Genomic DNA, 13241 nt, shown 5'->3' with positions numbered 1-13241 from the left:
TAAATAATAAATTTTTATTGTAATTAAATAGTTATAAAATTGTAGTAAAAAGAATTATAAATATATAGTCTTCGTACTTAATTAAATGATGGAGGTTTGTAATAAACCGATGAGATGAAATATTTGGCAAGTGGTCAAATAGTAGCTGATTATTTGGGGATAAAATTTCCGCGAAGAAAAAGACATGAGAGAAGCTTTTTCAGAAAAAAAAAATATATATATATATATAACTCAAAATATAAAAGAAATTTTGTTCTTTAGAGTTTCCTAGCTAGCAAAGAACATCTGGCTTTCAAATTGAAACGAGATAGAAATACCTTCTCCAACTTAACTTCGATTTTTCCTTTTCATTTGATCAAAACCTAATTGATTTGATCCCTCTAAGTTTCCTCCAATTTCTATTTAGATTCAAGAAATTATTATAATAATCGGGCGTTTATCAAGAGAAAATAAAAAATAAATAAATAAAATATAAAAATAAAAAATTATAACTAAACAAAAACACATGTTATCATTAACGACTTAAAAACGTATCTAATAACTATCATTTTTATCATAAAAAAATTTTTTTTCATTAAATTTTTAAAAAATAAAATGTGTATAATTCGTCTAATGTTTCATTTTAAATTGAACAAATAAATAAATAAATATATATATAGAGAGATACAAATACTAATTTATTAATTAACTACTTACATGAAATATAACAATAGAACCCAATAAAAGAAGGTAGGAGTTTGTATATATCCAAACATATATAGTATTCATATATGCATGCATGCATAAGATATTGAGATATGATGATGAGATCTCAAAAATCTGAGAAATATAGCCAATATAGCCTACATTGTTAACCGGAGAAGATGTTTTTTCCTGGACCCAATACTCGGCTCACGCTTCACTTTCACCAAAAGGCTCAAAACTTTGGCATAGCGACTCATCAGTCCTTTCAGCTTCACTCCGTTATCTTGTTGATGTTTCTTCACCAGCTGCTGCAGCTGTTTCGGTTCTTCCGTGAAGTGGTGACCTAGTGAATTACTACTCCTGCACTCTGATCTGGTCGTGTCCTTTGCGTTTGAGTCCCCCTTGATGAGTTGCTTCAAGCTTTTTCGATCACTTTCTTCCTCCTCATGATCACCTTTTCTTGGGGTGATTTGATCCCATTTAGAGGAAGCATTGGTATGATTAGTTTCTTGAAGATTCAATGGCTTCCTGGTTCTCTTGGACATTGTAATGTCATAATGGCGCTTATTACTTGGATTGCACTCGCTGTCCATTCTTTCCGAAATCAAACTCGTGAATGAAAATGGATGAATGAAGGAATGAAGGTGTGGTTATGGTGAGAGAGAGAGAGAGAGAGAAAGAGGGATTGCTTAGTGAGCAATTTAATTAAGGGGTAGTTTAAAGGTGAAAGGTCTCTCTCTCTCTCTCTCTGTCTCTCCAACTGAAAAATTAAGCCTTCCCTCTCTACAAGTCGCTGGTAAAATGCAGCACAACAGAAGCTGAAATATCACCAAACATCTTCAATAATTCCCATTGTCTGATCCCTCTTCTTTTTCCACTGCCTGATTAATGCTGCAAAATTACGTTAGAAATAAGCATGAAACATCATATGCTTCACTCATATGTATATTAGTCTTGTGCTTTCATTAAGAGACGTTTTGGTTCATACTTCTAGAATATTTTTATTATCAATTGACATGAAACTTTAATATTACATCTTCAATATTATTAAAATATGTACTTTATTAGGACTTTGGTTAAGATTACTATATATTACAAGGGAATATTACACAATACATTTCATATTTCATCTATCACATTAAATTATTAGTGTAGTAATATAGGAAAAAAATATACTCCTTCTCTTTCGTTATTTTTATCCATCTTTTTTTTTTTAGATGTTTCAAAATTATGTCTTTTTTTTAATATTTAAAATTCTTACTTTTTATATTTTAAAATAACTTTTTATTAATTTTCTTTTACTTTTTGATATTAAAAGTTATGAAACTTTAATTTTAATATTAAATATATTGAAGTTATTTTTATAACTCCATGAAAATCAGTAACATCCAAATAATTTGAGATGGAGGGAGTAATATATTCACAAATATGTATACTAAACCTTTTCCTTTTTGGTACAAAGAAGGTAAAAGTTCAAGAAAATTAGAAAAAAAATTTTCTACGTGTTGGGATCAAATTTTAACCTTGCGAGATTTTACTTACTAAGAGAAATGAATGAATCATTTAGACTAAATAGTTCTACAATTGACCTTTTCTATTATAATAAAATTGAACCCTGAAACTCTTATAATATCCTTCAGATCCAAGCCATGAAAAGGTTAAAAAACTTCATCCAATGGTTTCTGCCAATTGCCATATGGGATTCATTGGCTAAGAATTCTTAAGTTTATTTATAATTAAATTCATATATAAACCCTGGCCGAAAATTTTAGATAGACTTCAGTTCTTTTGCCATGTCCAATTGTCTAAAATGTTTTTATTTTAAATTAAACCCTTACTTGGATGGAATGATGACATGGCCATTTTGACCATTTAATCTCACGCTAACGTGGCATTTTTTGGATAAGTGGAATGATGATGTGGAAAATGATATGGCAAAGTCTTTTTTTTTTCTTTTTTCCCTTATCTTTTTTCTTCCCATTTCTCAATCCCCTTACCCTTTGGGCCTTTGCCCACAGATTGGCCATGGCTGGAACACAGATCAGTGCCACTGCGCATCAGATGCGGCCATCCAGCACCAGGGTAGGCTATAGAAAGCTAGATCTACCACACAATGGCATCAGGTCCAAGAAGCAAGTGCCAGAAACCATACCCAAAACCCAAACGCACATCAGGGACGTTTTTGGGCTCAAATGACGGCGTATCTAGTCTCTTGGGGCTCCAATGAGGGCCTGGCACCAAATCAGGTCATTCTTGCTATAAAAAACAGCGAGGAAAAGCTAGACCGACATGCTCAGACAAGTCGTCGATGAGCTAGCTCTTCACCAGGCCATTTCCAGCTTTTCAGATCAAAAAATGGTGAGAAGGGAGGAAAAGGAACGGAGAAATCTTTGAAGTTATCTTTTAAGAATGCTAGTCAAAGAAAATTTTTAAAAATATTCAAGACATCACTCACTAAAGTAAAATTAATCAATCTTATATATGCATATTCAAGATGATATGTGAAGACCTAGGGTAATCGAATATATGTGAGGTTTAATTGTGGATGAGTCAGTCAGGCATATGGTTTATATGCCAAAAGATAAAACAAAGATGTAAAAGACATCCCCATCAGAGACTCCTAGCACAAATGAAAATATGGTACCTAAAATATCAGTTTCATCCACTGCTAAATGTAACAAATATACATTTGGGTAAAAAACCGAAATAGATTTTACTTAATTCAGATTTCAAGACTGAGGGAACTCGTGAGGGTTTAGAGTTCGAACGTTATTCATAACCTTAAAAAAAAAAAAAAATCCCCATCAGAAACTCCTAGCACAAACATAAATATGTTTCCTCAAATATAAGTTTTTCTTTGAACTGCTTAATGTAACAAATATACATTCTGGTCAGAAACCGGAAGAGATTTAACTATTGTCCAACGAAAGCAAAAGGGCATTCCTTCGGCTGACTAAGCCTGGACAGCTATCGTACAGAAAACTTAAATAAAATCCTTTTAAAAGCAAAGAGCTAATCTGTGGTTCATTTAAGGCTGGGAGAATTCATGACTTCAGGCCAAAAGAATTGAGATATAAAAATACCACACCAATCTAGGTAACTTCTCCTGATGATGATGTCACAATGATTTTTACATCCTACCTCCCTTTTGGGTTTCTATACAGAGGGAAGAACATAATCAACATAGATAAGGGTGTATCTTTTTGGGTTCACCTGGGAAGATTTTGTTCTTGATTGTTTCAGCAGAGGTAAACTTTTTGTTGACCATGATTCCTTCCCAAACTGCTGAATAGCAAAAAAGTAGCTAATGCAGGGGCAAAAAAGTTATCGACCTTTCATCTGTCAACAAAAACAAATTAGAGAAGTTAAGAAAAATTTTCTTAAACTACAGTAATATAGTCAAACAAATAAACACATTATATGACAGCTCAATCGTAGGGGCAATTCAAATTGGCTTTTGGTGCATTTCTTTTTCCTCTTCAGCACTTAGTTTGATTGCATTGAAGCATTAAGTTAATTAAAAACACTACCTACTGAAGGATAAATCAAACTGACTTAGTAGATTCTCCACTCAATTCCCTTCTAACCAGCTTCAGTATCTCCATAACCTGAAAAACAAGCAAAACAATATACTTACAAATGTCAAATTTTTGATGCATAGAGACAAATTTATTGAAATTATGGGCATGGCTAAGCTACTATTGAATTATCAGAACATCACAACAAGTTACTAATTCTTCATATATATTCCATTTTTTTCATTAAAATGAATATTCAAAAGAATACATACAAAGAGCAAAGTAACAAACTAGTTACTTATTCTCACTCTATTATTAAAATGACCATACGATAGGTTGAAAATTGCATAAACAGGAAATCAAAGGTATTCAGGTATGATAATTTTAGTTAATAAACCAATAAACTGACACGTTTTACAGGGTAATCCAAGCATGAACTAGCTAAGATATTCTTCAAACCAATATTTTTCCTTATCAGTATGTTTGCCTTCTAGGCAGATTCAAGTATAAGCTTTGTAACTGAAACCATCTGTCCTTTCTTTTTTTTTCTTTTCTTCTTGGGAAAGTTTGAGGGTGGTAGATTAGAACTTGGGACATCCTCTTTGGGAGAGAGGTGAAGGTGGGAATTTGTCATATTTCAGTCATCAAATTAGAAGGATAGTTAGGAAGGAGACAATTTATAGACTCAAAAAGAATTTAATTCTTGGAAAGTTACAGAAACACTCACGTGAACATTATAAACAACATTAAATTTAACCATTGACTTTTAAAACCCCAAGTTTCTTGGGTTTTCCTTTCTTCCATAAATAGGAAGAAATAAATATGAAAAGAGTGAGGTACATTATGGAGAAAAATAAAAAACACTACTTGATTTGTTCCAAATGTGCTTTTTGTTTTTGGAAGCAGAAATAAGATGGCAAAAGCAACAACAAATGGAGTCTAATTTAATCAAATTTTAAAGAAAAAAATAATTGAAATATCCCTATAAAAAACAACAATACTCTACTGATAAAAGTATAACAGAAAGAAATTTGAATAATATTGATATTGGAAGTATGCACGCTTATACAGCTGGCAGTCTGCCAAATCAAATACAAGAGAAACAGACTTGAATCAGATAACCCGTTTAAAAGGGTTACAAGAATCTAAACTGATCGCAGAGATACCCCCAACCACTCCATTATTAGGCTCCAACCACGATGTCCACATTGTGTAAGACTGAATCACTCTCCAAATGATTTTATTATGAGCCTTATTATGAGCCTTTCCCACCAAATTTGTCTTCAAAAGCCTAAATATGTGTGAAATCAAATAGCATAGAACTGATGTTGTACCTTGTCTCTTGGCCACCAAGAAACTTCATGGTATATATATGCTATTACCTTCCTCTTAGGTGAAAAATAATTCTTGAAGCAAGGATGACCACTTAAAACACAAACTTGGTTAAAGGATACTTAGATCCTGGTTTGAAATTAAGGATGCTCTTTCAATCCCATGTGATATTCAAACAACAAAACTACACTTTTATTTCTGCTAGTACTTAAAGAACATGTAAGCAAAATTCTTTTTTTTTTTAAACAAAAGAAAACAGAAAAAGAACGAAGTTTCCAATTATTTCGCAATTTGAATTCAGTGAACAAATAATCTCTATAGGTTGTACAAATGCAAAAACCAGAAGCGAGGTAGACAAAAACAGACAATGCAACAATATATATTCAGACAAATGAAAATGTCAGAAAATTGTGAAGACCTTGGAAACTCTATGACTTGATTCTTGCATTTTCTTTGGTCACATAACTTTTTGCCTGTAACTAAGTCCCAGTAACAAAGTTCCACTATGTGTGGTCGCCTAAATGGACTATGTGTCTTTTTTATAGTTACCGCCAATGTCTTCTTTGATCTTCCATCTCCCTTTCCACATGGGCATCCTCATTAAATCATCAAGTCCAGCCAATTAAAAATTTTTTTGCACAGGATATCCTCAGTTTGAAAACAAAGAAAGTATTTGCATAATACACAGCAAGCAAACAAGATTTGTATAATACATAGTAGGCAAACAAGATTAGTATAATCTAAGTCCTGTAGTTATCATTGATGCTTTACGAACCAAGAAAAGTTGCATAGACACGAAATAAATTTGACTCCATTTTAAGAAATATAATGATAAAAAATTCAGTGGAATAAAGAAAGAACTTACTCCAGTATAATGTTTCAATATTGGGGAATAATGATCAAGCCCTACATATATTTTCTCAAGAAGACCTAAAAGTACTTCCACCTCATCACCCAAGAGATCGACCTTCAATACAAGAGGAAAACACAGTAAATAATAATATCCTACCAAATACTAATGCTCAATTATGAATTCAATCAATGATACTCAATGATCTTCTCAACTTTGGTTCAAGCTACATAAACTGCATACCACTAATGCAAAAACTTAAATGGGGTAATTTAAATAATACTTAAACATTGAATCACAAGTCAGCACTTCTGTTCAAAGGGCCCAGCCATAATATCTATCTCTTCTTTTTTGTCAATGAAAACTTTCATGACAGAAAAAGATTGAGTTCTTCTTCCTCTTCCATGTTGCATTTCTTACTGTTTAATGATGTGGGATCATAAAACATATATTCCACACACCAGTGCACAGTCCATTAGGTGAAATAACTTGTAGAATACTCACTGCTATATTGCTACACTACCCTTTTGGTAGTTTTCTTACTAAACTGTTACTAATTGATAAAGGGAGAAAAGCAATTCACACATAAAATGTCATTACTAGTACTTTAGAAGACATAGCTTGGTTTATCATTATTGAAAATGCTGCCAAGAATATTTATCCCTTCTGAAATTCATTTTACAACATCATGTATGTAAAAAGCCATCACAGAATGGAAGGTGTTAATGCTTCCTAATGCACTTATGTAAAGTGTAAATCTTCTGACATACCTCAGTTTCAGCTTTTTCAAGGTCGGAACATCTCCTTTCAAGATTCTGCTTATATTGCAATCCCTTTCTTTTCAATATATTTGCCATCTGAATAAGAGAACCAGATTGGGAGCTCAAATTTTCCAACCTGAAAATTGAACCATTTGATGTTAATAAATGCAATACAAAATTCCACCTCCAAATTAATGCAAGTACTACATAAAATAAAATAAATGGATGAAAACTCAGTGCCAAAATATCAAACCAAACTATAATCCAAGGATAATTAAAGTTGATGGGCCATATATAAACATAAATTTGACCAAAGGACACAAGGTTGCACACCAATGAAAGCTGAGGAAATAGACCAGAGTGAAAGTTGATTTTTAAAAAAATCTAAATGAGCTTAACTTAATGGATATACAATCTATAAATCAATATTCCCATTATACGGTCCTGGACGTGCTGATTAAATAAAAGAGATCAACCATTTTGCATGAGGCAGGAATGAGGGGTTGGCAGGGCTATCTCAGTCAATTGTGGAATTAAAAACTGACAGACATCATAGACAAATAGCAACAAGAAGTCATTTATATCAATAAGGATCTGATCTACAACAAAATGAAAGCTCTCTCAATCAGTTTTAGGTGACAGGTTAAATGTGATAAGAATGAGCGCAATCAAACTCTCTTGACAATATTAACCAGTCTTTTGAGTATTAGCAATATGGAAATAGCAGAACACTAGAAACTGAAATTAATGAATTCAAAAGTCAATACTTATATGCCTTTCCTCCACAAGTCTGTCTTGAAATAGATACAGAACTTAAGTCGATCTTGAAAGAGAGACAGAGCTTAAGTCTATCTTCCTTTACTAAGAAAGCCATGGGCTGAGGGAAAAATCCAATGTCATAAATTTGAGAGGAAAACAATGCAGTTCAACAGTTATAACCATAATGAGAAAACCTAGGATAAGATTCATTTGGTTAGGGAACATGCCACAGTTTAACAACTTCAAGTTAAGGGTTTCTTTCCACTTATAACCTTCTATTCATTTGCAAGGACAGATAAGAACATATAGTGGAGACAATTTTCTATCTCTTACAGCATAAAGAGTGTTATGAGACCCACCAACATCCCGGAAGACTTCTCCAAGCATCCCTTAAAAGAAGATTTATCAATCAGGAAATAGGAAAAAGTAATAGAGATTGAGAATGTACCTTAGATTACTCCTCTTCATAGCTTCTGCTACTCGACATTCAAAACCAGCAACTGCCTCAGATAGTCCTTCAACAAGAATAATTATTGATTCCATCTGTTTTCTATGCTCATCTTCATTTGCTTTAACCAATGATAAAATGCTCTCCTTCTCTTGGGCAGCAACAAGAAGCCTCCGTATCTCACCATTGCTTTCCCTCAAATCTTTAACTGTCTGGTCAAGCTTCAGATTTAAATCACATATCTCCACTTTATTTTGTTCAAGTTTGTCCAATGCTTGAAGGAGTTTGATTTTTAGAACACTGGATTCTTTATTGCACTTAGAAATGATCATTTGCTGCTGATTTGTCTGATCCCTTAGAATGTCAAGCTCTTGAGAAGCCACCATAACTTTCTCCTTTTCTCTTGCCAGTGCAGCTGCTGTTTCATTAAGTAACTTCTTCTTTTCATCAATCACCGATTCCCCTAGGAGCATTTGTTGCTGCAATTTTTCCTTCTCTGCAACTTCCAGTGTTAGTATCCTTTCCTTCTCAAATACATCCATACTTAAGTCATGGAGTTTCTCCTTGGCTTCTGTGAAGGCTTCTCTGAACATGATTGTGCATAATCCTTCCATAATCAAAGATTCCAAATCAGAATCTTTAAATTCACTCTTGCTGGCATGTGACATATTGCAAGAAGCATCTTTTAGTATAAGCTCATAAATTTCTTTCATGATATTGCGCTCCATCTCTGAAACTTCACTGATCCACTTAAGCTGGCTAATTGCCTCCCTGATGAAGCAGTTATATACATCCCCACTAATGGCAGCTTCAATATGTGCATCTTCAACAGCAAACTCAAGGTTTTCTACCTTTTTAAGTAAGTTTTCCTCAGTCAGAGAGTACTGTGAGATTTTCTCTATGGCATCAGAAACTTGTGAAGAAAGGAGGTTAACTTCCTTTTTCTTATTGGAGAGTGAGTCTCTCAGTTGATGATTTTCTGAGAGAAGGGATTCTAATCTATCCTTGAAAATGATGAGCTTCTCATTATTATTACTTAATACAGGAAATTTTTCATTTTCCACAAGAATCCTATCCAATTTCACAATGACATCTGGGATCTTTTTCCTCAACACATCAAACTCCTTATCCTTCCTAGATGGAAGAGATGAAACCCTCTCTTTGAAGTACTCCCGTTTGACGCTATAATATTTTTCAGTCATCTCTAGTAGTTTGTAGTCATAATCCCTCTTCATTTTTGTCATCTCAGTCTTGAAAAAATTCACCAAATCCTCCTTTGACATGAGTTTTAGTCGAGCAGCATCCAAATTTTCTGGCACAGTAATTACTAATTCTCCATGCTTACCATTTCCTTCCCAATGTGAAGCTGATGATGAAACATGATTCCCTGAATCCCTCTGATGCAAATGATCAGTCATTTTATTGTTACTCAAATCACTGTTGATTTCCATGGAACTATTAGAATTAAGCATTCCAGTTTCAGGATTAGACAGTGATTTAGAAATGGCATCTAATTCCAGACGCAAACTGGAAATCTCATTGATCTTCTCAATCCAATTTACATTTTCATTACCATACGATTGAACATTTTGATCCCATAGTCTTTCTTCAAATTGTTCCTTCAAACTCCGAATACAAGTTGAAACCACCATCTGTTCAACTTCTTCCCGGTATTCTCGCTCCAGCTGCCATTGACAGAGTGAAGCCTTGGATGAGTAAAAAATATCATCAGCGTGCTCATAAACAGAGTCCAGGGTTATTCTTAAGGAATCAAGTGTTTTATCCACATCAATCCATTTTTCGGGTTCATCCTCTTGCAAAATACCACCCAATCCCACCAACTCAGAAACTGAATTAATCTTCCTAACAGAACTATGCCCTCTGATTTGGTCAATTTTTATCCTGAGATTCTTAAACTGCCTTTTAGCTGCATTTTTAAGATTGCCAAAAGATTCTAGCATCTTCTCATGCTCAAATAAAGCATTTGACAATCTTGAAAATACACCAATTTTCGATTCATAGTGCTTAATTAAAGATCTCAGGGGTTCGTTTTCATCTGAACCAACATGGCAAGGATTCACCATTTTCTTCAACCTCACTAACTCTGACTCTTTTTGAGCAATCCTATCAGCTGCCTCTTGCTCAACAGCATTGACCATGCCCCTGATGACCGAGTCACTCACCATCCTAGAAATGGTCAACCGGTCCTTGATGTCTTCCACATATGAATCAAATTCATTGAGAAAGTCAACATCTAATTCCTCACTCTCTTTTAAAGCATCACCAATGTGCACCAACCCATTAATAGATGCATCACCACGTGACACGACACTATCATTTACATCGTGACAGCTCTCCATAGCCATTTCAGAATTGCCTCCCACCAGCAGGATTACACTGCAAAAAAAAAAAAAAAAAAAGTAAATCCAATAGCAACTACAAATATTGCTCAAGATCATAATAAGTTTCTAAGCTTCAATGAGCTGAACAACTGAATTTAAAGGAAAATTGTTTGCATAATTGCCGTCAACAACATTAAAAAATCCAATTTTCATCAGTTTACTTAGTTGAGCACATCAGAAAGAAACGAACTACAAGGTTTCACATTTCAGTTCCATTTCCTTTTCAAATTCATTCTTAACAATCAAACAATGATAATAAGCTCAAATTCAAAATTTTCAAAACAAATTCTAATCAAATTAACACTTTCTGACAACTTTTGACACCAACAATTGAGCTTAAAACATTCATAAATAAATTGACTTTAAACAATAAATTAGATGCCATTAACAGAAGTGCAAAATCGTAAAAAAGAAAAAAAATAGAAACTGAAACACAACTAAAAAAAGGTTACTTACAGGTTTTCTGAGAGAAATTAAAGGTAAAAAAGGGGATTTACAGTCAAAAGCTGCTCCATTAAAATCTCAGTGCTATTCTGTGTTTCTTGGTCGTGTTTAGGGTTTCTAAGAGAACGGATAAAAATTGCCAAGTTTGCTGAGCGGGAGAGAAAGGCCATCCAACAAAATGGACCTTCCAATTAGATTATTTACAAAACTATCATTCTTGGGACATGAGTAGACATGATAATGTTTAAATTAAATCGAATTTATTAGATTTTTTTAAATATTACATAATATTAAAATGTTATATTTTTAAGAATTTAACTAAATAAAAATGTATATATCAAAGATTGAATACTAATGAATGGAATTAAAAAATTTAATACCAAACATTTTATATATGTACATGACATATAATAAAAAAAATACCTTTTTCTAATTTCATAACTTTAATTTTTTTAAAATCTTAAAATTTGAAATAAAACTTTAATTTAGAATTTCAAATTTTCCATTAGGATATTAACTACTTGATGTCATGCATTTTTTACATAAAAATAAAAAAAATTATTTGATATATTAATAATAAAAAAATTTTAACTTAACAAAAGAAATTAAAAAATTGACATATATACTTTTTTAAATTATTTTTTTATTTTAGTATAAATCAAGGTTTTTTTCACTTGTTACCTCTTTTTATTGAATTTAAAAATTTTATTATTACTATATTTGATATTTTTCTAAAAATAAAATAAAAAAATTTTGACAAACGTGTATGTTAAGCAACCTTAGTATAGAGAACAAATTTTAGGGGATTTTTTTTTTTTTTTTGGTAATAGGTCAAGCAAAGTATAATTCCCAAATTTCTTAGGAGCAAAGAATCAGTTCTAAAGTAAATTAATTGATTGATTAAAGATGCTTTGAGAAAGCAGTATGCTTGTGTGGCCCACCTACTTTAATCACATGATGATGAATTATTAATTTAACGATCATGATCTCTTCCATCCAAGAAAAAGAAAAGAATCATGACGACCATGATTTAAGGTTGTCCATTACTTGTTACTTTATTACTTTGTTTCTTTTTCTTTTTTCCTCCTGTTTCTTCGTCTTTGTAATTTATTTGCATAGATTCCACGTCAAAGGAGTTCAAATTTTTACGTAATTGCCCCTCCCATAATTCTTCGTCTTTGTAATTTATTTGCATAGATTCCACGTCAAAGGAGTTCAAATTTTTACGTAATTGCCCCTCCCATCAAGATCATATATAAACTTTTTTTAGAAAACTATAAAAAAATGAAAAGAGGGTGTTGAATGGAAGATTAATTTACTTTTAATTGAGGTACAGTGAGCAGACCAAATTTGAAAAGTTTGGAAATATAACAACAATCCTGGAGGCCAGAGTGAAGATGAGGTAAAGTGAATCTCAACCCAAAAATCTGTAAAAAAGAAAAATATGAAATTGTTAAAATTCGATTTAATTTATAAAATTCATATATTAGAACTTAAAACTGCTCAAATTCAAAAAAAAAATTTAAATTCAAAGCACTTAAAATTTAAAAAATCTAAACATGAAAAGATAATAAAATAATTATATTTTTTATAAAATTTAAAAATAATTTGATTAATTCAAATCCAAACTTAAATTTATCTTAAAAAAACTCAAATCTAAATTGATTCAAACATAAAATTATTTAAATCCAAAATAACTCAAATCAAAATTATTCAAATCTAAAATAATTCAAATCAAATATAATCTGAACTCAAAATTATTCAACTCAAACTCACTCGAATTCACCTCTTTGTCGTTTTGACTTAGAAGTATAAATTTTAAGAATGCAATTTTTTTTAAATGTAACTTAAAATTTAAAAGAGAAATTAAACCTAACTCCACGATATATATATATATATATAAGTATATATTAATTTGCTCTTATGTAAACTTTATTTGGAGAATTTGTGTAATTTAAATTTAAATTTTTTTGTTATATGTGTTTGTAATTTTTAGTTATTTTAAAATTATAATAGTTTTAACTTTTATGCTATAAATTAAAA

At 31.9% G+C, this 13241-nt stretch overlaps 2 protein-coding genes across 5 annotated transcripts; both read right to left on the bottom strand.

Annotated features, from left to right (window-relative positions):
- Window positions 1-642: 642 nt before the first annotated feature.
- LOC111274325 (uncharacterized) lies at window positions 643-1579 on the bottom strand. The gene has a single exon (XM_022858900.2). It carries the CDS (start codon window positions 1275-1277, stop codon window positions 843-845), a length of 435 nt encoding a protein of 144 aa, XP_022714635.1. The 5' UTR covers window positions 1278-1579; the 3' UTR covers window positions 643-842.
- Window positions 1580-3516: 1937 nt separating this feature from the next.
- Window positions 3517-11417, bottom strand: LOC111275374 (WPP domain-associated protein-like). Of its 4 annotated transcripts, none has more exons than XM_022860728.2 (6): window positions 11211-11417; window positions 8353-10749; window positions 7155-7281; window positions 6400-6501; window positions 4215-4292; window positions 3517-4023 (listed from the first exon to the last, which is right to left on the bottom strand). In XM_022860728.2, exons 2-5 carry the CDS (start codon window positions 10716-10718, stop codon window positions 4230-4232), a joined length of 2658 nt encoding a protein of 885 aa, XP_022716463.1. In that variant the 5' UTR covers window positions 10719-10749; window positions 11211-11417; the 3' UTR covers window positions 3517-4023; window positions 4215-4229. The 4 variants fall into 4 exon arrangements, with proteins under 4 accessions (XP_022716463.1, XP_022716464.1, XP_022716465.1 ...); XM_022860729.2 differs by having other exon boundaries at window positions 4240-4292; window positions 11211-11407; XM_022860730.2 differs by lacking the exon at window positions 6400-6501 and having other exon boundaries at window positions 11211-11407.
- Window positions 11418-13241: the final 1824 nt, after the last annotated feature.

The sequence above is a fragment of the Durio zibethinus genome, chromosome 26, assembly GCF_047325235.1.
Source record: "Durio zibethinus cultivar Kanyao isolate XHJ-2024 chromosome 26, ASM4732523v1, whole genome shotgun sequence".
Lineage (NCBI taxonomy): Eukaryota > Viridiplantae > Streptophyta > Magnoliopsida > Malvales > Malvaceae > Durio > Durio zibethinus.
Note: the sequence above shows the minus strand (reverse complement) of the source record. Positions and strands in the feature narration are given on the sequence as shown.